This window comes from Aptenodytes patagonicus, chromosome 8 (genome assembly GCF_965638725.1).
Source record: "Aptenodytes patagonicus chromosome 8, bAptPat1.pri.cur, whole genome shotgun sequence".
In the NCBI taxonomy this organism is placed as follows: domain Eukaryota; kingdom Metazoa; phylum Chordata; class Aves; order Sphenisciformes; family Spheniscidae; genus Aptenodytes; species Aptenodytes patagonicus.
In genome coordinates, this window is record NC_134956.1 from 12,227,548 (window position 1) to 12,254,263 (window position 26,716).

General features: G+C 42.5%; 1 protein-coding gene across 2 annotated transcripts in view; it reads left to right on the top strand.

Moving 5' to 3' along the window:
- Positions 1-1,137: 1,137 nt before the first annotated feature.
- Positions 1,138-26,716, top strand: part of CHCHD6 (coiled-coil-helix-coiled-coil-helix domain containing 6) — a 122,239-nt gene continuing 96,660 nt past the window's right edge. The window contains exons 1-4 of one of the 2 annotated variants that reach the window (XM_076346392.1): positions 1,138-1,290; positions 3,578-3,710; positions 4,948-5,017; positions 7,217-7,361. In XM_076346392.1, the coding sequence (XP_076202507.1) occupies positions 1,201-1,290; positions 3,578-3,710; positions 4,948-5,017; positions 7,217-7,361 (438 nt within the window). In that variant the 5' untranslated portion in view covers positions 1,138-1,200. The remainder of the gene's footprint in view (positions 1,291-3,577; positions 3,711-4,947; positions 5,018-7,216; positions 7,362-26,716) is intronic. The other variant, XM_076346394.1, reaches the window with a different exon arrangement.

Consider the following 26,716-nt stretch of genomic DNA (forward strand, 5'->3'; position numbering starts at 1 on the left):
CCCAGCGTACAAGGTGTTGCGCAAATAACAAAAATATTCCCTGCTTCCAGGAATACGCTGTAGAAGAGGCCTGATAGCTTGGACGGCAAAGAGTCCTAGATACTCCCTTAAAGCTGGCCAGAGTCCCACTGCTGCTTCTCGGTCCAGTTGTGTGTTGCAAATCCTCTTTCTCTTTCCCTTGGTTTAGGCTGTGGATTGCCCATGCCTGGTGACAGGGACCATATCTGCGACGGCCTGACCTATGTGGGACTCCCGCGTGCGCCTGTCATGGCAGGTAACGGCACAGTCAATAGGTCTTGCTGGAACAGGGTGGCTGAAGGGAGCGGCGAGGTTAATTCTGCCTACAGAGCAGCTGCTGTAAAATTGACTAGAAGTCGTAGGCGGTAATTTTGTTCTTAAATCACCAGAGAAATGTGAGCTGACGTGTTGGGGTGGTGAGCTCCCTTAAGGACTATGGAGAAACAGCATGTGCGAAGGCAGACGAGGGGATGCCCTCACTCGGCTGCATTGGGGGCTGCTTTGTCTCGATGCTGCTGAGGGGAAATTGCCTGAACATCCCTGGGGGCTCCTCAGCCTGTGAATCCTCCGTGACAGACGACGTCTGGGTGGTTCCTCAATCTTGGAGCTAGGAGATCAGCTTCGTGCCTTCCCGTCTTACTTTCCGTGTGGTAACGTGTGTTTTGGTTTTCTTCCTTCCATAATTCTGACCCTGGGGTAAAGAAACCCCGCAAGCGGGGTGTATCGCAGTGGAAGCTTACGGGGTGGTTTGATCCTGCATTCAGAACGAAGGTGTGGAGGACGGGCACAGCCCTCAGTGTGGAAGGGGAGGGGGAAGCCTAGCGAGGCTAAGGGCCAGAAAGCGAGCCCGGAGACGCTTTGTTGCCGCCGTGGGTATGTCGCAGGGTGCGGATGAAGAGGTAACCTGCCTCGGAGCACAGCTTTCTCCGGGGACGGGTCAGACCGCCCGCGCCCTTGGCACCGCAGACCGCGCAGCCGCCGGCGGCAGACTACAGCCCCCAGCCTGCACCGCGGCTCGCCGCCAGCACCGCGCCAAGCTATTGGCCGTCTCGGAGCCGACCGCCAATGGGGCGCGGGTATGTTGGCAGGCGGCGGAAGGGGAGAGGCGCTCTTCGCAGCGGCAGCCCGGTGTGAGTGGGGGGCGCGGCGGGGAGAGGCGTCCCCAGCGCCCGCCCCGCCGGCATGGGGGGCAGCGAGAGCAGCCACGGCGGCAGGAAGGTCTCCTTCGGGCTGGATGAGCGGGAGCAAGTCCGGGTGCTGCAGGGCATCAGGGTGAGGCGGCCCGCGGGTGTTCTGGGGCCGGGTGATGGAGGCAGGGAGGCTGTGGGGGACGGAGGTGCTGGAGGCCGGGGGTGGAGGGCAGGGACCTGGGCTGAGGAAGGCCCTGCTGGGGTGGCGTTGCTGGTGGAGCTCGGGCAGGGAGCTCAGGGGATGTGCTACAGGGCTGGAAAGGGTGAGCGAGGAAAACCAGCAAGGAAGAGGGGAGGAAAAGCTGGAAGGCCGAAGGAGTAGGGGGTTGGAGAGGCGATGGGGTGACTGGAGAGTGGTGGGAAAGAGGTCTGAGTGCCTGAGCATGGCTTTTCTTGAGCGGTGATACACCAGCCCTTTATCTCCCCTTCCGAACCCTGCTCTCGCCCATCCTCACTGCTTAATGACCCCATCTTGCCCCTGCCTTGTGCTTTGCAAGCAGTTTGATGCCAAAGACACTGCCTGGCTCTGTGTGTCCAAGAGGAGACGCCTCTGCCCGTATTAATAGTACCAAGAGCCTTGGCAAAGCACCGCTGTCTGAACATGCAGGTTGTGGGGATTAGTGAGGATTAGGGGTGTTTCTAGGAGGGGCAGCGGGGAGCTGCTTCTTGAACTTTGATTGAACATCTACATATATATGTTGTGAAAACAAGCCCTGGAGAGTGGTAGTGGTATCATTAAGGAACATTTTTTTCCCCATCAAGATTTCTCTCCTGATTTTTCATTGGTTATTTAAGTTTTTTTTTTTATTACTACCATCATTTTCATTGCTGTTGCTTCTTCATACTTTTATCTGGTTTTCCCTTAAGATTCATCTGAAATAAGCTTGCAGAGTGAGTTTTGCTGTGGTTACTTATTTTTTATCCCATTTTGACTAATTTGACAAAAGTTAACTAAGATTGTGCTGATCTCCTTTTTAAAGTGTTTGACAGAGGTAAAGTCGTTCTTGCCTGATTTCTCTTTACAGGATATAGGTGGAGGCCTCTTGAGGGCTCACCCTCACCTGCCATAGATGCAATTTGTTTGATGCTCCAATTTAGTTAGCTGCTCCATCAGCTAGATGCTGATGGAACAAATGTGGGTTCATTGTTACTGGTCTGTTTATGACCTCCAGGAGCTCAAGATGAAGATGCCCTATGTAGCTTACAACAGCTGATTAGGTTAAATGAGCTGTGGTCTTTTTAGGCCTTTCTGTTTGACTTCCTGAAGTAAAAGTTTCTCTTTACCTTTTTTTTTTTTTAGTTGGTTTGTTTTGTGAAACAAAATATTCGTTCCCCATTCTTAGTACCAAAGAAGTTATTGAGCAACCTGGTCTAGTGGAAGGTGTCCCTGCCTGTGGCAGGGGGGTTGGAACTAGGTGATCTTTAAGGACCCTTCCAACCCAAACCATTCTATGATTTGCATTTTGCAGCTACATATATAAAAGTAGTTCCGTTGAGCCTGCTCTTAACTAAGTCTGGCTTTTTACAGGTTTGTGTTTTTAAAAACCAGTTCCCACGAACAGGAGTTTGGCATGATAAGGATGTATAACGTATATGTTAAAAACACTGTTAAATTGGGTAGCAGTGGCACAGCTGAAAATCATCTTCTTCAGTGACTGATGTAGGTGGGGAAACGGCCTCATTTCGTTTTGTTCTGGAGCCAGAACAGTCAGCACAGAATGTTGACCTTGGGAAGAGGAAGGGGTCAATTTTACCAGTGCTGTGAGAAGCCCCTTGGACTGAATTGCCAGAAAAATTCAAGTTAACTTTTCTTTCTTTTCCATGGGTTTGGACCCAAGTAAGGAAGTGAGAATGAAGTTGAGACTGCAAAACTGTTTGCAGCCTCATGTGAATGGGAGAGCTGTGCAGCTGTTCTCTGCCGTATGATTTGCAGTACTTCTGCCATGCTGAGCTGGGTTAGCAAGCATGGGGAAAGAAGAAAGATGGATGGACGGACTTACAGCCTGCTGCCTGTTCCTTTCCTTCTGCTTCTGGTAAATGTGTCCCTACTCAAGGGGTTGGCTTGTTTAGCAGTGCTCTCCGCCTTTGTTAGTATTTGTGGAAGATTCATTCTTGCTGTCCAGTGAAGCCTTTAGGGTCAGTAGATAGGAAGTTTTATCACTTACTGATAGGGTATGTTTTTTTTAAATGTGAAGTCAACATACAGATGTTGACCACCTGGATTTGAAGGACCGTGGCATTGAAATGAGGTAACTGGCAATACTTTTGCAGTAGCATGGAAACTAACAAATGGGGAGCTTTTTATCCTGAAATACATATGCATTAAGAGTTGACTTGGTTAATTTCTTTCCCATGTATGTATGTTTCAGCTCTCTGAAGATGTAGTGAACCGAATGAAAGAATCTCCTCAAAGTAAAAGGGACAACCAAAGATCGCCCTGTTCATCCAATGGCACAGCTCCATCTTCACCAGCTGCAGAAGGGAAACCCAAATCTCCTACAGGTACTGTCAGTCCCTCTCAGGTCTACTGACTCTTTTGACACACATCTCAGTAGCGCTGCCACAGGATGTTACGTAGTATGCCTACATCTTTTTGAGACTACCTTGTTGTGAGAGGAGCTCTTTGATTAGCCTGTAACACTTTCATGTGTGTAGATATCAGCATAATTGAATACCTTGGATGTTACGGTCCTGTGACATCCTCTTTATGTTTCTGAAAGGTAGCCGTGTCACCTGGCAGTTGGAGAAGTTGAAAAGTTATGGTTCTAGTTCTGTTGCTGTGTGACCTTAAGTAAGACAATTTGTTTTTCTAGATCCTTTCCTTCTCCATCTTTGGAATACCACTCTTCCCAGATACTTTAATGAACTTGTATCACTTTGTAAACGTTTCTAGGATTTCAGATGAACGTGCAAGAGGCAAGGCAGAAATCTTTTATTTTATCTTTCATTCCTCGCAAGCTAACTTGTTGTCTCCTTTCCGTGCACGGGGAATATATTGTGGATGGGTGGGGGAAATACTGCTTTTTGTTCTTTGGAAATAAGCTTATAGGGGAGGATAGACTGACTAAGCACAGCTTGCCAAGTGGATGGTGAAAACTTGGTTTCTGAACTTACCTTTCTTTACAGGCCAGAAAACTATTTGGTTTCTCTTGGTTCTCAAATATACTTTGTTGATATATGTTATCAGTGTGAATTTGTTTAAGGCATCCAGACTAACATGAAGTTAGGGAACCAGGCCTTTGCTGTAAAAGATTTGTTTGCTGTTAGCCTACATCTTTCCTGAAAGTGGATTCAGCCTTATGGATGGCCTAAACTCCATCAAATAATTTCATCTCCATTTGTGGGATCCCTTGTAATTACCAGGAAAACCAGGATTGGAGATCAATGGGAAGACTTAATGGAACTACAGGAAGGAAATGGAAAGTAGGACTAAAACCATGCCTATGTTTCAGTATAAACCAGGGGTTTGAGGTGTTAACATTCTTACCTAGAAGTTTCTGTAGCTTGCCTTGTTCAGTGTGCCTTGTTGAAGACGATGCTGTCAGTGTCTCTTTGTTTCATGAATTCAAGCTCCATCCATCAAATTTAAATTTTCTTGGGACTTTTCTAGGTGTATTGTTCTCTTTCTCTTGATGAGCTAACACATATGAAATACTCTCCTCTTTTCAAATAACTTATAATGTGGTGAAGGACTGTGTTTGGTATTATAGTTCTCACAGGTTTCTGTTCTTCTTTCTAGGAATCCAGCCACCAGTGACAAGTGACTCTGGTCAGAAGTCTTCTGCTGGAGAGCAGGAACTGTACAGGAGGTGAGGTGAAGTTCTGGAAAGACAGTAGTTTAGCTCCTTTTGGACTATATTTATGTGTGTATGTATGTTTTACTTCAGTCTGAGTGCAATGACTGTGTTTTAATGCCTGAGAATCCCCTTTGAAGCCTGGTTAAGGGCCATGGAACACGCTTTTTTTTTTTTAGGGAAGCCTGTCCCTTAGCCAAAAATAGCAGTCAGGGGAGCTGTGGGCAATTGGAGTGGTGTTTGGAGAAACAGGGAGGACCAATGTAAAGAGCTGGTAACTACAGAAAACTTGTGTGGTGTGCATTGCAAGACCAATAGAGCATAACCTTGAGTATGGTTGCCTTTTCTGGGACAAGTGAAGGAGTCTGTGTCTGATACTTCCCTTAGGGATTTTGGAATCTCAAACACAGTGATGGGTTTAATTCAGTTTATACCTAAAATAATCAGATCCGTGTTATGTATCTGATTCCATTCCTCCTCCTTTTCCTCAACTGGACATAATGCCTGTCAGCCAGTATAGAGTGCCATGAATTTTTCATCCAAGGGTATTTTAATTTATTAAGATAGAAATACTTGTGAAGATGGGGTAAGGGTGAGAAAAAAATCGTAGAAGAAAACTGTCCTCTTCTCTTTGTCAGAACCACAGCAGTCTCCTCCTAGTTCTCAGCATTGCAAGGCAGTGAGAACTTAATTCTGTGTAACTCAGTAGCTTCCTGTTATAAAACTGCTGGCCTGATCTGTCTGTGCGTTCTTAAAGATGCTGTAAAGATCGGTCTTTTCCTGTTAACAATGAAAAGCAATCTCTGTGTGTGGTATTTTTTTTAGTGTTACAACTGACTGGCCAAACCTGTTGAAACAAAACCCTGTTGCATCAATCACACTGTCTTTAGGAAAGTCAGAGATGCAACCAAGGAAGTCTCTGGAAAGCTGGTTCACTTTCCTGGGGAATGTGGAATTGAAATTGCTGGCAGTTTTCAGTGCTGAGCTACTGAACTGCATCCCAAATACCTGATCTGGGAAAAGAGAGGTAGAGGCAGAAATGCAGCGGAAAGGTAAGCAGGGAAGACAAGAAAGGGAGGAGCAGCTTGTATGCATGTGGCTCAACTGTGGAACCAGAACCAGACCTGGATGGGCTGAAATGCACCCTGAGGAAGCTTGTGGATGACACCAAATTGAGGGAGTGGTCACTGCTCTGTGGAGGGCAACGTTGCCACTCAGAGGGACCTTGGCAAGCTAGAGGCACGGGAGAAGAGAAGCTGAGGGAACTGCATTGGCCTAGCCTGGAGAAGAGGGGGGATCTAACTGTTGTTTTCAACTTCCTAAAATAGTAAAATAGAGACAGTGCCAGACTGTTCTCAGAGGTATACACTGAAAGGACAAGAGGCAAGGGACACAAATCACAGCAAGTAAATTGGGGGGCGGGGAGGGTGGCAGAAAACCCCAGTCAGTGAGTGCAGTGAAGCACTGGAACAGGTTGCGCAGGAAGGATATAGAATCTCCACCGTTGGAGATCATCGGAGGTTGACTGGAGAAGGCCCTGAGCGACCTGATCCAACCTTGAAGTTAGTTCTATTCCAGCCTCCTGCTCAAAACAGATGACCTTCAAGGTCCCATCTAACCTAATTTATTCCGTGATTCACTTCATGTTAATCTCTCTTTGCTTGCATGTGGGATTTCCAGGGCTGGAATTGGACAGAATTTCCTTCATGGCAATCTGAGGTTCAGGTGTCCAGGCTATGGACCTGACAAGGCTGCTTCTCTCAGTGCTGTTGCTGCATGCATTTTATGTGATTTTCTTTCCCTTGTAGAGCAGAAGAGCAGCATTTTCAGATAGGCTAACTCCTTTTATTGTTGTACATCCCTTGATCTTTTCCAAAGCAGTGTCTATTTATCTAGCTAACTACTTTCTATTCTCACTGTTTTCAGGTGATAATTAAGTACTTAATAGAGCTAAATATAACAAGTATAAGCTTATATGGTACTAAGTCTACTGTTGTTGCCAGAGCTGTACCTCACTGAAGCTGCAGGTCATGTTTAAAGTTTGTTGGACTTTTGAATTCCTGCTGATAATGGAGGGGCTGTGAGCAGACTTTGTGTCAAATAGATTATGGATTTGTTTTGGCTCTAGGCAGGGATAGTCCATGCTAAGCCATGACCCTGTTGCCAGAAGTCTGCTGATCACCTTCTCTCTGTTTGCCTTTGGCGCTCATACAGGTATGAGCAAGAACAGGCACTGGTCCAAGAGGAGTTGCTCCGGCTGGCCAAAAGAGAAAGGGAAGCAGCCAGCGAGGCCTTGAATACCGCCCTTCAGCGGGAGAGGAACAACACTAATGAAGAGAGGCAGAGAGCGGCCCAGCTGGTGAGTAACAAAAAACTCCAGTATGTTTCCGTACAGGACAGGCTAAAATCTCTCTGCTTGTGGGGATTCATTAAATGTCACTTGTGTGATGAGCTTAGAAAGTTTAATTTAGGTTGAAGCACTCATCACCTCCCAATTCATCACTTAAGTTTGGCTTACAGTGTAGCTGGCAAGCTACACTTGCAGCATGTCGTGTGGTGATGCTAAGGCCAAGCTTTCAAGGAAAGGCATAAGCAATGACTGTGCTGGGGACAGCTTTACCTGTGGCAGGTCAGTGTGGTGTGTGTATATGGGGTCATTGTCTGAGCTAGAGAGAACTCTTTTAAACTAGCAAGTGTATGAAATGAATGTTTCAATATATACAGGATCAGATTCTGCTGAACCTGATATATCCTGAAACTTTGCTCGGTTTTTCTAGAGTATAGTTGTGCAAATACCCAAATTAATAAAAAGTAATAATGAGTTCTGTTCTTGTTTAAGTCTTTTATGATGTTGGTAACAGAAGAACTGTTATAAAACTGTCAGGTATTGTAACATTTTGAAGAAGGCTTAAGATGGATTTTTAGGGACCAGGAAGCATAAACCCCTTTTGTACACACCACTGACTCCCAAACCAATCTGTTCTTGCCCAGTAGGTGTACTTATTTTTGGGGACTTCTTGCTGCAGCCTTTACTATTAGTCAGGCACCTTGGTGTTGCTGAGATAACCCATTGGGTTATTGTCATACCAGTGCTGAGAAGGGCAGTGATGGAGGCAGAAGTACAGTGAGATGAGACTGAGTAGAGCAAAAGGCTTATATCGCTACAGTAGATTGGGGTTGTCATTGGTGCTTAATACTCACATGATACTATTTTACATTGTTTTCTTCTAAATACTAGCATTACTATGGCAATGGTGTACTGCCTGTAAACAATGCAGAGTCTTACTGGAACTGCCACTTTTTCCTGACCTGCAGGGGTATGAGGTGTCAGGGTGTGACAGTGAGGTGGGACTATGCTTGCTACAGTGAGCTCGAATTGCTTGTTCATTTAGACTGTGATGTTGAAACTGTTTATTGAGAGAACTAGACTAAGAGTAATTCTCCTTGCCTGATACATACTGAAAGGATGGTTTAGGGAGAGGACAGACTTGAGTAATGATGGTCTTTATTGTGTTTCTTCCATCCTACCGATCTGTTGCACTTGATTTAGCTGAAGAACCTTTCTATCAGCATGTTTTTTCCATATGTTGAATGCTAATAGGCATGGCTTACCCAGGCATGTGACTTGGCTGTGAAGCATTTTGAGGTTATAATATGAAGGTATTCTAGGGGGCTGAATAAGTGAAATTTATATAAGAATGGCCATAGTGGTTCAGACAGAAGGTCCTTCTAGCTATAGCCCATCTCTGATAGTGATCAGCTAGTAGTCTGGCTCAGAAGTAGAGCCCTGCCGTCCTGCAGTGAGGTGCAGAGTAATCCTGGAGAAATGTGACTAGCAGAGCCAGGCAATATTTGTGAAGAGCGACTAGCAGATGTAAGCAGCTGCTTACGGAGAGCAAGAGAACAGAGCAGGTGTATAGCAGTATTTCCCACCTGTATACTCTTGCAACTTCTGCCGTTCTAGGGCTTAGAGGCTTCTTCCACAAGAGGTATTTTCACCTTGGTGGTTAACAGTCCTTGATGAAAAATTGTCTTCCATGAATATGTCCGCTTGTGTTTTTGGACCCATTTGCGCTTTTTGACTCCATGGTAACATTTGCATGTGGTTGGGTTGGTAGGTCTCTGAGATTGCTCTCCTGGCTATAGCTTGTGAATGGCAGCTGTGTCGTAGGAAATTTCCTCTTGGCAGATTGTACCATAACCATGGGAAGTTGCATGATTGCTGAGCTTTAGAATAGTGATGCCTGAGGCAGGTGACTGCCGTTCCTCTGCATAGGACATCTGGGTCAGCAGATGCGGTATTAACTCTTTCCACTAGAAAGAATATTCTCTTTATGAATGCAATTAACGGACTTCTGTAAAGAGGGTGGGGAAGAAGCTAGTGGATTTATTGTCCAATCTAAAGATGTGGTCTGGTTCAGAAGTAGAGCCCTGCCCTCCTGCAGTGAGGTGCAGAGTAATCCTGGAGAAGCGTGACTAGCAGAGCCAGGCAATATTTGTGAAGAGTGACTAGCCGAGTCAGGCAATATGTGTGAAGAGGGCACCTCTAAAATGAGTTGGGACCTGACCTCTAACATACAAAAGCTGTTCTGTTATCTGAATTAGCTTTTAATCCTGCAATGTCACATACTTGATGCTCTACAAAAATCTGATCAGGCTCTCCTTGTGTAAGCCATAAAAGATAAATAGTGACCATGGAGTGTTAGCCCAGAATGTGGTGCAAGAAAGAGAAACTGTTAAATTTCATTGCTCTTTAACTATCTCTTGATCAGTCATAAATTTAAGATCCTTAAAGATGGAATAGTCTAGCCTGTCCTTGCAAAGATGAGGTCAAAGCTATTGTCTATTGGTTTCTAGGTGTCTTCCTAAGCAGGAACTGTTTTTGCCAGCCTTTTAAATTATTGGGAGCCTTATCAGACTTGCTTTATCTCAGCTACAGTTTCCTTTTGGGCATGGTTACCTTACTGTATTGTCTCAATCCTACTCAAATCATATCTGTCCTTTGTGTTCCAGTATTGTTTTCTTCCTTTATTTGGAATAGGGCTTGAATATTTCTTTCTCACTCTTCTGCTTTTTAGCCCTAGCATATGAGGCAAATAATGGGTGTGAGCTGCTCTTTTACCTCTTCTGTGTCAGTCTTCTCTTTCAGGTAGAAGATAGTAGCGGAACTCTAGATACGTAGTGGTAGTCCAGATGCAGATGGCACTGGAAATTATCTGCTTAAATTTGTAAGGGAACAACTTTCAGGGTTTTTGTTGTTGTGATCTACTAGTGAAGCCAGAGGAAAAAAGGGGCAACTCCCATGAAAGAAATAACAAAAGAATAATTTGCTTCTAGCAGCACTTAATTTAGTAAAAATTGCAAATCATGTCATGTATAATTAGGAAGGTTGTTTTTTTTTTTTTAATATTTGCAGTAAGATCTTGAGCTGCCCTGTGCCCTTAACATATCAATAGTTTTGGGGTTAATAGCTTTCTCTTGTACAGTTATCTCCAGTAGTGCTGCAATATCTCCTTTAACCTTACCACTTGTAGACCATAAATCTAAATACGATAGCTGTATTTTGAAATGATTTCATTTTTATTGTGCTGAACGTTGCTTGTCATTTAATCTGTTCTTTATAATTTTCATTCACTGACTTTTATTATTGGCAGTATTGCTATGAAGCACTTCAGTCTTATTATATAATGCACGTTCCTGAAGAGAGCGTGGACTACGACTAGCTTTTGATAAGGAACTTGCTGTCAGCTTCTGGGGCCAGTTACTTCATCATTTATGGGGTAGGGTGCAGATTAAAACTTATTGTTGTTTTGGGTTTGGTGTTTTTTTTTCCTTGAAGTGGTACACTGGTTACAAGAGGGATTTAGAGTTATGTACCTGGGTCCTGTTCTACATTTTTGTCTTGATCTTTCTTTTTTTTTTAATGACTTTGAACAAGGTACTTAGCTTCTAGATACCTTAGGTTTTGAGTAAAACTCCTTAAGGTTTTAGTTTAAGAAGCAAAACAGCTCTGTAAGTAGAAACACTGCAGCACTCACTTCCCTCTTTGAGTGAATATGGCTTTTGATTAACTGTGTGGGAGTGGCTCAGATAGAAATAGTCTGCTAAGCTGCTGCAGAAGAACTCTCACCAATTTGTATTTGAGATAAAATGTTTTGTTTGTTTGTACAGCACTGCAGGATCGTGGTGCTGACTGGACTCTCTGAATAATTTAACGGTGTGGGTACTTACAATACAACAAGGATTATATGTACAGTACTTCACAGCAGGGCCTAGGGTGTTTAACTAATGCTTGTAGCATGCCTTAAGTCTCATGTGAAATATCCAAGAATTAATACAGCTATCTTTAAATCCTTTTTTATTTCTAGCATGAAGAGCTTCCGAAGTTGTCATAGTCAAGTTATTTAATTGCTTCACTGTGTTGTGAATAGTCTCACCTTTCCCCTATACCAGGAATCTTCCCTTTTTAATTTCCAAAGAATCAAAACCTCTTCTCTCAACTTCTCAGTTCTTTTGGCTTTCTTTTTTTCTCCTTCTTACCAACAAAAGAAACTTTGCAAGCAAAGCTGCTCTTTTTTCTCCTTTCTGCTTTTGTAATCTCCTAAGGCTGTGCAGCATGTGCAGCATATGCATCATGAGCCTCTTGGAGCCAGTGACTCCCCGCCTGATGGTTTTCACTGAAACCTTTGAAACAAATCAATGTGGAATGGAGCTGGAGAAAAGCAGAAGCTGGGGGGGGGGAATAAACGCGATTAAGCAAAGACATCTCATTACCACTCTAGAAAGGGAGGATTATAACTTATAAAATAGGAGGATCTCATTTAGGGGCCATGTGCGCCTGTGTTATCAGGACAGAGGGAGAGCAAATAGAATAAATGAAATTAATACTTTGAAAAGAAGCATTACCCGGATTTGAGAATTGAACTAATATGATTTGTGCAAAGCCCTAAAGTTCTTATCTCCCCATTTAATACCCCTAGGATAATGGCTTTGTCAGAGTTATTGACCAAAAGTCGTCTTCCTTCCCACTTTGAAAGAATGAATTCAGAAATGGGGTAATGGTAGGACAAACTTTGCACCATAATTATCTTTTTCAGACAAGACTGACAGGCATTGGTTGCTGCGTGCAAACAGACTGGACATAGAATTCCTAAATTGCTGGGAAAGTGTTTGTCCAGCTGTTGATGACGGACAGCTTACCATTCCCAGTGTTCCTAGTCGCACCTTGCTCACTGGCTTGCTGGATGGCAACCTTTGCTTTCTGGTGGCTCCAGCATTGCACCGTTGTGATTAGTGTGGCCCAGAATATTAGTATGGGAAGAAATATGAGGATTTAAGGTTTGTCCCATCTCTGGTTGCTCCAGTAGCTGATTATAATTTTTGGTCATAGGCTGTCGGATTCTTTTAAGATGATCTCTTGCCCAGAAATAATCTCTTTGCTCTTCAGAGCCTCCATCTCCTCTTGCTGATTCAGGAGAAGGGCTGAAGGAAGAATGCATGACTGGGTATCCTAGTTTTGGTTGGGATAGAGTTAATTTTCTTCCTAGTAGCGGGTACAGTGCTGTGTTTTGGATTTAATATGAGAATAATGTTGATAACACACCGATGTTTTAGTTGTTGCTAAGTTGTGCTTACGCTGGTCAAGGACTTTTCAGCTTCCCATGCTCTACCGACTGAGAAGGCTGGAGGTGCACAAGAAGCTGGGGGGGGCAGAGCCAGGACAGCTGACCCAAACTGGCCAAAGGGACATTCCATACCGTGGGACATCATGCTGAGTACATAAACTGGGGGAAAGCTGGCTGGGGGGGCCGCTGCTCGGGGACTGGCTGGGCATCGGTCAGCGGGTGGTGAGCCATTGCATTGTGCATCACTTGCTTTGTATATTATTATTATTATTATTATTATTTTATTTTATTTCCATTATTAAACTGTTTTTATCTCAACCCATGAGTTTTCTCACTTTTACTCTTCTGGTTCTCTGCCCCATCCCGCTGCGGGGGGGGTGGGCAGGGAGTGAGTGAGCGGCTGTGTGGTGCTCAGTTGCCACCTGAGGTTAAACCACGACACTGGGAATGCCTTTGATGGGTTTTGATATTGGTGTCATCTTGTGAATGTGGGATTCTGAACTCTTGGGCTTTGCCTGTGGCATACTTTGGACAATTCTACCCTTGGTTTAGTGTATATTGATCTGCTGACATTTTAACTGGTATGTTTTCGTCTCCATTTCAAAGAATGTGGAGGTAAAATTGCTTAAAATTGCTGAAAGCAGCATAAACAGCCCATTCATAGATTGGTACAATGGAGGAGAATTTTGGTGGTGGTAGGGGAGTGATCAGGTGGAGCAGTGTTTTCTTTTTGGCCCTGTAGGGGTGGAGGAATGATCCAATTGGCCCATTCATGGAAAGTTTTCTTTAGATTTCTGGTCATTGATGAAGCTTCAAGCCAATCTTGCTTACATTTTTTGCTGTGAACTGCTCAACAACAGAGGGCAATATTAGCTGTAGATGCAGCTGAGTTGGTGCTGAAGATGGTTTTAGGAATGGTGCTGAACATGATTTAGTTTTGTTAAGGCTTTCATTTACTTTGTGATAAGCTGGGGATCAGCTTCATCCTGGCTGATTAACCATAGGTAAGCATCTCTAGATTAGACTGGGTTTTTGTTGTGTGTAATCTCGTATCATTGTGACAAGCTGGAGTGACCGGCTGAGGTCCAGTAGTAGCATGGTCTTTGTTGAAACCGTGACAGCGTGGGGCCATCAGTGAAGTGAGACTGCTGTTTTTGAGCTCAGGCCTCTGTCGTCAAAACTTGTCATTTTTTCCTCCGTATTTATTTGAGTTGATGTAATGAAAGGTATTGTCTCTGTGAGCTTTGCATTATGGTTTGGATACTGGTCACATCAGGGCCAGTTTTGTTGGTCCTGTTTGCTCTACAGCTAAAATTTAGCACACTGAGCTAAACCCCTTCTCTTTCTAAAGTTGCAAGCCTATATGTAGGAAATAAGTTGGTTCTGGGAAGAGACATTGCTAATGCAAATCTTGGGTTTTAGTGTTCAGTGGTTCTTTAATCTCTGTGAATGTTTCTTTATTGAAGTTTTTTTGTGGGTGAAACAGAAAACATTGATTTAAATCAGAAAGTATGGAGGCTTGTTTTAAATAGTAGTGCAAAAGGAGGAAAAAGCCCATTCAGTTGTTTTTCTCCAGGTTTGATTCTCATGGATGTTAGTGATTAGCAACAAGTATCTACATGTGTTTACTAAAGGAATGACACCTTTTTTTTTTTTTTTCAGATTAATGTTTATGTTTTCTTTAGAAAATGACTGGTGCGTTTAGTTACTAGAACATTAATTCCTGCATATAGTGTGGCTACCGCCAGTTGTGGGTATCAACCTCCTGATGAGTGTTGTTCCCTGCAGTTTGGCTATTTGCAGAGTGTTCACATACTGTGTGTCAAACACTCACATACCTAGCCTTAGTGCATGCAAAACCAGCTAGGGAACTCTGACTAGGTTAGTAGGAGTGGTATTATCTTTGGCTGGAAGTTGCAATGCAGTTGTTTTCGATTGCTTTCACTAACTGAATAAAACTGCCTTTTAAATATGTTGATACAAATGGAAAGATGAGTTTTTTGCTTTAAGCCTTAATGATTTATTACAAAATGTTGCAAGCTATTGATAGGGGGATTTAAATAGCTAAGCTGAGTAGCTTCAGACCTTGTTCCTTCTATCCTTCTCATTCTTGCTGTCTGAGCCAAGAGATACTTTTCTAGACTTTCCTTTGAAGAAAATGTATTAATGTGTGACGGCTTTAAAGTTAGTGGTCTGTTATTCTATAGTCTCTGGCCAAAACATCCCGCCTTTTTCCCCACAGTTTGGGTTCCTCTTTGGCTGCTACCTTCTGCTATAGAAGTGGGTGCATTTCTGCAGTGGAGTTACTACTTTTTATGAAACCGTTACACATTTAAGGGATCCCTATAGAAAATAATCTTGCAGTATTAAATGGTGGACTTTGGAAAGGTTTGCGTTAAATTTAAGCTTGACATGGTGAGGATCTACATGTCTTCTACCTTCAGCAAGCTAATAACTTCCCATCTCTGGAGCATCAGTGAGGTCTAAATTTAACTAAAGCAATTTTGGAGTATGTGTACTACAGTGACTCCAGAAAGTAAAACCAAAGCCAAACCAAAAGAAAACCTCCTCTTTCTCCATCTTCTCTTGAGAGAAGGCAAAGCTGTTATCTGGCTAAGGGTAAGATGCTGCATATGTACTCCTTATTTTCCCTGCTACTGCTGCTATGATTTATCAGACATTTATAGCATTTTTTTTTAACAACTTCCAATTTCTGCAGCTAGCCTTTTATCTCCTGACTGAAGGTTAATTTGTGTTTGGAGAGTTTTTGCAGATTTCAGCAGCTGATGGTTGTTTGAGCTTCTCATTTTTGTAGTCTCTTGGGCTAAGGGACCTTATCACAAGGTTGGCCTCTTTTTAAATCCTACAGCTGCAACAAATTGAAGCTGTCTGTGGTGCTGCCTGCTACCCCTGTCTTGCCTTCAATTCTCCTGTGCCCATATTTCACACTTTTTTTTTGTCTACCAAGTTCATATACTCCACAGAAACTTCTTCAATTCATTTGTTCTGACTTAGGGTTACTGTAAAGCCATTCCATCATTTAAGAAGCAAAAGATAAGATTAGCTTTCCTTTTGCCCTATCTATAACTGTAAAATATTCAATTCATAAAGAAATAAGAGAATAATATGTTGATATTTTTCCATGAATGGTCCAGCAAAGCTAGTACTGCTTTTTTTTTTTTTTTTTTTTTTTTTTTACTGCCAGACTACTGTGGAGTAGTAGAATTGTGTTCTAGTTTTGCGGCTAACTTTGGGGGCATAAGCAACAGAGATTTGGTAATGCATCAGGGTGTTTCAGTAGGCTTTCCTTTCCAATGAGCCAGCATTAGTCAAATGTGGTATGATTTGTGGTACGAGATTGTCGTAGGTATAAAGGCTGAGAGTGTTATAAGAATGTAGGTCCCACTAGCTTGGTTAAACTTTATTTTTGGATTATGATTTTGCTTGTCTGTGTTTTGAGTGTTTGGGATATTACATATATCCAACTTAGCATTTGGTGATAGCTTTCCAGTATTCATTGTATTCTATCTAAAAAATGACAGTGTTTGAATCTTGAATCAATGATCCTTGATCACTGACAATTTTCTTGATGGTTTCTGACTGGAAAGTGTTACTTAAAAAGAGAGCAGGATTATGAATTTAAAGGGCTAATATAATAGCTAGGAAATAAGTTTGCACTGAATGGAACACTTTGATTGCTCTTGCACTCTCAGATGATGGGGATGTGAGGTAGGTGACCTGCCACTGGATATCATTTCTGTCATACTCCCTAAATGCCATGAAAACTAGCTTTGGTGCTTCTGCCACCTTTTCTTGGAACGTTAACGTGTATGTCTTGACGTGATTCTCGTTGGCAACAGAAGGGTGGTAAAGAAGATACCTGAGCTGGGCAGACTGTTCTTCATGGGGGGGTGGTGTGAGAGAGAAACAGTGCAGGGTTCTTTCTGGGTCTCAATAAGAAAGGCTGACAAGTGGCTTAATAAAATAGCCGTTTTAATAAGATAGAATAGAAAGAGGACTATAGGTAGCAAGTAAACCTTACATCCTTTCAGATGCTGGGAGCCCTGCTTTCATGCAGCATTGGACAGACCCTGGATGGATTTTCCCATGGCGTGCTGTGCAGATGGAGAGATTCCTCCTTTTTTGTCATTTGAGCAATTATATTCTGACAAGAAAACAACTCTGCTCATAAAGGATGTTCATGTAAGAACATCTTGTTGCTCTTCTAGATAAAGGCAAGGTCCTGCAGGGGCCAGTACTGAGGGGCAGCTGCCTGCAGGCTCCTCTGTCATAATGCCGAGGAATCTGTGCAGCACAAGACAGGCCTGAAGGCCACGCTGTAGCTGTATGCGCAGCACAGGCCTGCGCCTGCTCAGGTTAACTGTTCTGTGGATCACCACCTCCTTGATGCACAGTGGTCTCCCGGTAAGGATCACTACATTCCACCCCTTCATCCACATACAGTTTACCTTTCTCAAAGATAGGTAAGTTACAGATTATATTAGCAAGCTGTTCAGCTAATAGAAGTCTCCTGATGGGCTGGAATGTTATCTGTGTGATAACACCCATCCGTGCACAGCACGGGTTGGCATGGGGTATTCCAGCGGGTTCCCATACAGCAGCTGCTCATGGTAACATATGGGCTTCTCAAGCCCAAAGTACCAGGTCCAACAGAGCAGCCGGGTCCTGTTCAAGATCACATTTCCTCAAATACAATGTCTTCCACAAGGCTCCCAATACAAATAGCTTTATTGGCTCGTACTAGAAGATGAAGCTGAGTCTACGTGGTATGATGGGAGAAATCAAAATAAGCACTGATGTTATTTCTTTATTTCTCACCTTAAAGAAAAGTTAAAGCAAGCTGATGTGAAGAGTAAATTTCACTGAGGCTTCTTCCAATTTGTTTATACCCTCTGCTACAGTTGGGCGTACTCAAACCTGCTTCTATTTGCTGATGTTTATTTTCGTTCTTGTTTGCTTCCCCCTCCCTCCCTCTTTCTCTCGCTGTCTTTTTACTTTCCCAAAACTGCAGGACGGTTTGCTCCTGCTGCCTCTCCTCGTTGGTGGCATTATCAGGCACGTGTGCAGTGGGTGAGATTGCAAACACTACTGCTCTCTGGGATTCTAAGCATCAGACAATGTTTTACACGGCGTCCCATTCTCTAGCTGGCTGGTTGGACATGATGTTGGTACCTTATCTTCACGCTGACACACACTGGACATTAATAGAAATACATTGCTGAGGCACATGTGTGGAATTTCAAGCAGCCTTTCTAGCTGTGCTTTAGATAGTCTATTGTGTGCTTAACCTCTTGGAAGAGGTTTTGATGAGAAACGCATAATGTTAACTCTTGGGCAGCTGGGTGGACTCTCTTAGTTTCTTATTACAGTCAGCATAATATCTTCCTAATTGCATGCTGCTTCTGTATTTTGGAGTTTCAGCAGTTTTAAGCCTGTCTTTCCATGAGCAATATTTCTCCTTCCTAATGCAAATTTTTAGGGAAGAAATAGTTATATGTATTGCACGTGGGGAGGAGGTAGGAAATACATGCTTCAGAGGAAAGTGAGCTGCCAGTGCCCTTGTTTAGCTTTGTCTAAAGTCTGTCCCTGTATTATTTTTGGCTCTATGGTTGCCTTACATCAACTAAAAAAATGACCTGGATGCAACTGCTGCTATTTGCCAGGAATTCCTTCTGCTTTTGGAGCACATCAGAATTTTTATTGTTTCCTTTGTACTATATATGTATACTTTCTCTGCTTGTTTGTTATGACCATCTGCAATTATCTATATTATTTATGAGTACTGAGTAAAACTTGATGGAAAGTAGTTTCTTAAAAGGGACTGTACTGAGGGAGAGGAAATGAGCTGATGACTTTCTCTTTGATTTTTAGACAATGAAAATAGAACACCTGCAAGCTTATGAGGGAGGGAAGGAATTAGAGAGTTAGCTGGCTTTCTTTTTCCTGTCTGCGTGTTACATTGGGGGTTTAAAGCCTTTTTAGCCTCAAAGACTTTGTGATAATGGGCGAACTTGAAGGATGATGCAGTAGGAGTCGAGAGTAAAAATTGATCAAACAGACAGATAGAGCAGGGCTATGTATAATTACTGTCCAAAAGAAAAAAGCTCCATAGTTTAATACCTACTTGAATAGTACATTAGACTAAGGATACATTTGTTAAATAACCAGTGCTCTTCCAATTAGGACTGAGAGCTTGCCATGTACATTCACTGGATCTTCAGCCTAATGCTTTTGCCATGGAAAAAGTGGTTCACTGTCTAGCAGGTAACTTCAAGCCCCTTTTTTTTCTAAACACATAGGCTCGTATCTCTTCTCTCTCCTTTTCCCTTCTCTCCAGCCTCTGAGTAGAATGGATTTGTTCTTCAGTATTCATCTTGCTATAGCTGTATTGGCACTGTTGAGCTGAAACTGTGACTCCCCTCTGGAGCTTCCAAATTTCCAATACACAAATGGTTCCTTACAAAAGCTGTTCTCTTCCCAGCTGAGGACCTGAGCAATCAGTCATTTTTGTATTTTCATATGATATGCTCTCCTAGTTTAACAGCTAAATGTGGAAAAAGGGGGATTGGGAATAAGGGTATGTTTAAAACAAACAAACCCCCAAAAAGCAAACAACAAACCACTGCAAAACAAAACAAAGCAGCACCCTAAAAAATAAAAACACCACCCCCCCCAAACCACCCACAACAAAAACTTACCTCAGCTGCAAATAAACTTGCATGTTTCTTAAATCCTCTTCCCTAATTTTTCAGGGTAAAAGAGTTTTTTGTTTCAAGTACAAAACTTGAAAAAGCAGGAGAGCTTTAAACTGCAAAGCAAACTAAAATTTTGAAGATAATGAATGTCAGTCCAGCCTATAGTTTTCTATCATTTAAAAAGTTGCCCCCCCAGCCAGCGTGCCTTTTCCTGTTCAAGGCTCAGCGTTTTGCAGTGTAATTTTTCTAAGCTTTGTGCTACTGAAGGTTATCATAGAGTTCTATTAAAAAACCTACTTGCCTGTGATTTCTTGTTATACAGCGACCTGCAAAAAGAGGTGGTTCTCTATGGTCAAGTAAGAATTTGACGCTGTTCCTTTACTGGTAACAGAAGTGGGATGCGTCAACACCTTTTCCCATCTGATGCCTGTTCAGAAGCCTGTGTTCAGAAGCCAGCTCTCAGGTCACTCCGCCCTTGTTCCAGATTGTGATGAAGGTCCAAATGCAATCTTGAAGCTGTTGCCAGCCACTTCAATTTTCTTTTCTTTAGAACAGTTTAGAAGTAGTTCATCAAATTTTATGCATCTGGTGTAAAAATAAAGAGTTTTCATTGTAGTTAATCTAGATAGAGTATCAGTTTGTGCCCAAATTAAGTGGGGACCATTAGCCATGTTCCTGCTTGATAATGTCATTCTGCCATAGCAGGCTTATTTTCTAAGGTTAATAAGGAATGTGTTAAGGCACCTGGAGGGGAAAAAAGCTCTAATGGTCTTAACTGCCATTCTCCTCTGTGTAGATGGGACTAGTGTGGCTGATAAATACTTCGCTGCCTCAGGCCTTGCACATGTAGGCTGCTCCCTTAAGAAAGTAAGTAGTTCAAGGGGTACATGGCTGTTCTTCAGATGGGATTGAAGCAGCTGGATGGAAGAGATTTCCTCCAGCATAGTCTCACTAACATGAATTTTAACCCCTCTTAATTTCAGTGTTTTGCTGTCAAGTATCTCGGTGGGCAGGTAATGGTAGATGAGAGATTTTTCTGACTACATGCATGTGCAATCACAGGCAAAATTTTTTCCTTGTTTGCACACATGTTTAGAAGTTGCACCTGCTTTCTGCACAAGAAATATGTCTTACTGGGCGTTCTTAAACTGCAGTAAAAATTCACATATTTATAAGAATGTATAATAAAATTCCATATAATTAGACTAATTTCATACTGTTGCTCATTGGCCAGCAGATGTTGCTGTTGAGCTTGGTTAGGCTTCACTGTACTGTTCAGCAAGTCATTTGCCTATTTTAAGAGCTATGATGCAGACTGATTTGGAACTAAGTTTCCTGCTTGATAATTCATGTCATCTACTGGTAAGTCAATATACTGTCCAGAGACTTAAGGTACATCTTGTGCACACGTGTGTGTAAATAAATGATATTAGAATGTCTCTTTTGACCTGTGCATTATTTTATTCACTTCATTAGATTCTGAATTCTTATGAAACTTTCCACTTTCATTAGCAAAGCAGTTTTGATTTGCTTATTTTTTAAAATTATTTTTGAGGGAGGGAGTTTGTTGGCTTTTCAAGCGAGCCTTTAAAATGTGATAGTGCAAATGGAGTCTAATAAACAATCCATAAACAGCATATCCTCATTAATACCCCTTTGAATTTAGGATCTGGGAAAATCTATTACCTGCCTCATGCAGAATCTGGGAGATGAATTACGTCTCTTATTAGGGGTCAAAACCACTACTCAGCCTGGTGGCTACTTTCTGTATTGATCTTGCAGACTCTGTGCTCTGCCCCTCAGTTCTTTGGGATGTGATTCTAGCTGTAGTATTCTTATTTTGGAACTAAAGATTTTTAATGTGCATGCCAGTGATGATGCCTTTGCCGAGTTCTTATTTTTTTCCTGCTGTGTCGAGAGCACTTTCAAAGCAGCAGTGAGTATTTCCTGAAGGTGGCAGTGAAGGGACACCCATGAAGACTCCTTTCCCGGGGTGGACCGGGAACTGCTGAGCCCTCAAATTGCCTGCATACCAATGAAATGTCTCAAAGTTTTTGCTTATTTGTTTTCATTCTGACTCTAGCTTCTCCAGGAGTTACCATAATATTTTTCAGGATGAGTTTACCCTAAGTTTTTGAAGTTCATTGGTTTCTATGGAAATTTGGATCATTTGGAGTTGAGGCCACTATGTACTGACATAATTTACAAACTGGAGGTGTACATTGAATCAGCCTGCTTCTATCTTTCATTTTTTCACCATGCTTCCTGGGGCTCGCTTTCATGCTTAAATGCATGGATCTAGCATGCATGTGCTTGTGAAGTTGCTGTGTATTCAGGCTGCAGAGGGGAGGACAAGGCTGTCGTGAAGACAGTGCAGGTTTCCACACAAATGATGTGGTATGTTCTCAGCCACCTCAGATTTCTCTTTGGTCTTCAGCTCTCTAGTTGGTTTCTAGTAGTACTTCTTGGTGGGGTAGATAACTGGTGCTGAGAGCAAGTTTGGTTTTGGAAGTGGTGGGAGGAGAGTGGCAGATGCTGTCCTAATGACATCTCATGCTCGCTGTCAAAACTGGTGTTGCTGCCTCTGTTCCTCAGATGCACTTTAAGATTCACTGTTTGACCTACATCCTAGTCTTCTAATTAGATACTACCTACAAAACCTGGTCTGTAAAAATTGACTATAATATCCGTGTCCCTTTGCCTATCTGCAATCAGACTATGTATACTGTCTAAGAAGACCTGTACTGAAAAACCACTGGAGTTTCTTTAGGTGGAAGTTTGAGATGTATATGCAGTGATTTTGTAAAGGCAGTATCTCAGGTCAGTCTTCACTGGTATTGTAAGTTTGACTGATTTGAGTGATTTGGAGTTTAAAACATAAAGATGATATAGCTGGCCTTGGACGAAATGAATTATTGTTTTGAGGGCAGAATCTTCTCTTGAGGGAGAATTTGGTGGTTGGCTGGAATCCCTGCAGATTTTTAGGGAGGAGATTTGTATCTTTTCATCTGTTTTCAAGAAGGAGAAACAAGAGTTATAAAAACCACTTAAAGGTTCAGTTAAGATTTATTCTGGCAGCGTAACTGCCTCCCGTAATAACTTTAATATGCATCATCCTGAAACTCCTAATTGGCCCTGGTGTTGGCAGCAGGGCTTTCAGACCCAGCAGAATCTCCAACGTTCAGCAGCTTTTAGGAAGGAATGTAGCCAGAGAAGCACAAAAGATGAAATGTCTGCCTTATAAATTCTGACTGACCTTGAGAGTCCTTGTTTTAACAAGCAGGAGGACGCTGTTGAGAGCCATCTAGATGAGAGCAGTGGTGGGAGTGTGTGTAGGTGCGCAATTGTTGAGGCAAGAGGAGAGGATGGGGGAAGACGTTGTGGGCTTGGTGGGAGGAGGTGGTTTTGTTGTGGGCCATGTACCTACTTATCCTGTTGTTTCTGTTGTTGTTTAGAGTCTTGTCTGTACTGGCACTGACTAAAAATGTTTTTTTTTCTGATGGCTGCTTGTGGGGGTGGGCTATGGAAGATCTGTGGGTTGAATTAATCCATTTTGTCAGAGCTGGTATCTTTATTTAGGAAATGATCCCAGTCAGTTGTTCCTCTCAACGTAGTGACTGACTGGTCACTGTGTGGGCGCTCATCAGACAGATCAGAGCCTGAATGACCAGGGAGGCTGAAATTTTCCTTAGCTTCTCCTCTGCTCCCCACTGTGCCTGGCTGGGAGGTGGAAGCCTGCCAGGCTGTTGCAGTGTCGTATCGTTTTTGTGAATGACAGAGGACTGTCATTCTCGCTCTCCTGGGCTGTCAGTTGGGCACCTTTTGCAGACCCTAAATTCCCTTTAAAACAAAACATTTGGCTTAGTTTATTTCATTCCATTAAGTAATTTCACTGCTAATGCATAATTATCTACAGCAGTGACACTCATCTATGCTTTAATTATCGCAAAGCTGCACAATTCCCCCTCCCCCCTGCCTGGAAGGTGTCACTTGTGCAGGGTGGTTTTGCAGAGATAAGTGTGTAATACACGGCAGTGCTTTGGGTCTCTCACAATACTCAGGCAGTTGCTGATAGCTAAATGTAGGCAATAGAAGAGTCAAGGATTTTGGTCTCCATCTTCTATTAGTGGCTCTTATCCATGTGGAGTGAGAGACGTTGGGATGGAAAAAGCTTATCAAAACTTCATAATACGGGCTTGAAGATAAAGATGTGAGCCAGTGCTGATTGGAGGCATTAAGCTTACAGGTGTTAGGAAAATTTGGAAGCACAAGTATTTGTTTTTCTTCTGAAGAAATGAAGCATCCGTGATCCTGGGCAGCAGCCCAGGAGCCCTGATTGTGTTTGAGAAAGATTCTTTGTATTTCTCTCTTTTTTTTTTTTTTCCCCTTCTCTTTTTTTATTCCCGCCCCCCTCGCTTTGTTACCAACTCTGTTTTTGGTAAACACCCTCTCTGAGTGCAGAAGAGCCCAGTAAAAATCTTTGATCCAGCCAGTCATTATGAGGAAATACAACTGAGTTACAGGGTATTTACTCCTAAATTGGGAGAAGATAAATACTCGAGTGAAATACCTGCTATTTCTTAACACCACACTCTCTTGTTTGTTAAGGAGTGATTTTTTTTAATGGAGGACAAGGTCAGTCCTATCCGAACAGAGGGCATGTGGGCAACATGATACTTGTGTTGTTGGAAGGTAAAGGTCTGTTTGGGAATAAAATGTTCTTTAAGAGATTTCTAAAACCTTACAAAACCTGAACGAGGAAAAAGCTGGAGGGTGCTCATAATTGCACTTGTCTAGTTTCACAAAGCTGGGAAAAGTGGATTTTAGACACTTCATTTAACTTGCAGTGATGCACTGAGGTTTATGGATGAAGAACACCTGGAGCATGTGTCAAAAAGATAGCAAATCTTGAGAGGGACCTGATAGAAATGAGGACAGTATGAGGAAGCAAAACCTGTTTATTATCTTATAATAGATGGAAATGAGGCCATTTATTGGTGTTATCTGCTGGCGGAGATGTTCTGCCAACTACCTTTGTTTGGAACTCTGACCAAGACATGCAATATATAATTGTGCTCCAGCTTCCATCCTGACTTAATTCTTAGGATTGAAATTACTCTCTTTCACATACAAAAGCATTGACTACTTTTCCTGTATTGTTATGATGAAGGCAATTTCTGGTTGCTGACTGTCAGGAATGAGGAGGGGAGGACTATACAGCTTGTGTTACAACACACATCCTCAGTCCCTATGTATCTGCTGCACTTGGCTGGCAGCAGCGGCACCTGTTTGAGCAAGATTTCTTTGGCCTAGAAGTATGTTGTATATTTTCTTTGGCCCAAGGACATAGTCTTAAGTATGTCACTTGAAGACCTCACAGCTTGCTAAGCTCTAAATCTTTCCATCAATCTCATACTTACTTTCTATGGTATTTATCACCATAGTGTTTTATGTACTTTCCAGATAAATAGACTGGCATGATATGGTGGTCAGTTTGATGTCTGTCTTCCTCTCAGGAAAGGATGTTATATTAAGAACTGTACTTCCTACGGGAGGCTATATACTCACCCCACAGTAATTTAGTCTCAGAACTTTCTTTCTGGGAACCTGAACACCATTGACAAATTTCCAATGTCTCTTCTCTAAATACTATTGGTTGAAATACCTTTCACATCTGGCAATGGATGCTCACATAGGAAGATTTTGAAGTGGCAGAACAATTGCTTGGGTTTTTGGCTTTGTTTAAAGCATACTTGAAAACCTTTCCGTAAGAGCACGGAAGTAAATACTGCCTTAGTGGCTTTTTTGACTCATCTTATAAAAACCACTTGCCAAGTTTGAAGTTTCCATTAGCCTATGTTAGTTGCTTCCCTGGAGCTGTACTCTCACCTTTGTAATATACTTTCCAAGTAGGAATGGGATAAGATGTCACTCTTACAAATATTAGTTCATGCAAAGATACAAAGGAAAACAGGGAGATGAGGAGAACTCCATAATGGAGGTGATGGAGCCTCCATTAGGAGTTTTTGCCTCAATTGGAGAATTGCCTCAATTCTCTTGGCTGACATGAGTGAGATACAACATGGAGGGAGCATTGCTTATTCATGTGGCAAGGGAGACTGGGCATCGTGGGGGAGCTGCTGGGGGAAAGGGTGGGTGAATGATCCTGATGGGGCACGTGTGGGAGAAAAAACAATAACAAAACCCACAGTATATGCTGTGAAGCCTGGGGTTGGAGGTAAGAGGGAGAATGGCATTTCCTGGCTCTGTGTGCACATGTGATGCTTTTGCCTCCTGTGAGTTTGTTGGCAGGTGTGGAGAAGAAGGATCCCAGCCTGGCAAGTCAGCCGCCAGTGTGGCTGATGATTAATTGCCCTTTTTAAATTGCAATTATGTCATTCATAGAACCTGTGAATATTAATTCCTGATTTGCTGCTTGAAAAGCTGAACAATGATGAGATGGGTCCATTTTACTGATGTCTCAGAAGTGGGCTAAGTGCTGCAGCCAATAGTTACTGCTGAAAGGAAAGGCTGCTGTGACTCTTTGCATTGTTTTGTGTCTGTCTTGCCTCTTCTTTTTCAGTGTTTCTGTTCCCTTCTTCAGAATCCTCTCGGTGCTTACAGCAAATTTTCCACACTGACAGTAGTAGGTGGCAGGCTGACACCCAGAGCGAGTTAATCACTGCAAGCAATATTAGTTACCTGGATTTGGTGGATGGCTTTCTACCATTCACTGCTGCTTCCCGAGTCCCTTAGAGACTTAAGAATGAAATAGGGATTGCTTTTTTGCTGCTCCAGCTCTTTCCCTTAATCTCAAATGTGTGTAACCTTTCATTCCATTATACTTAGATCTTTTGAGATAATTTTCTGATTGTGCCATCTTGGAAGGATATTAACAGGCAAGCATCAGTACACTGTGACTGTTTTCCTTTCAGTAATCTGCGCAAATACATGGATGATGAAAATCTTGGTTTCTTCTATGGTTTGGGTCTCTGTTATCAGTCATGATCCTGTCTAGTATTTTCTGCATGAATCAGGACAAATTATTGCATCTTGCTTGTGCTTTAGTTTTCTTGGAATAGTAGTTATCTCAAGAAGTGTTGTCATGATGTGTTGATATTCACTGAGATCTTTGAAGGTGAATAGTATGGTGCGTTTTTAGAAAACAACACCTCAGAATCCTCTCGTCGTTTAGTTCTTGATGGTTTTCGGGTTTTTAAAACTTTGTGTTTCTTTTAAAGCTTTTCCAAGCTTCCAGTTACAAGTCACTTTAAGTACCTATGTATTTCATTGTTTGCTTGTGGGGTTGGTATATGCTGAGTTATCAAACTGACTTATGATTTTTAAGAAACAGAATTAGATGGTGGAAGTTG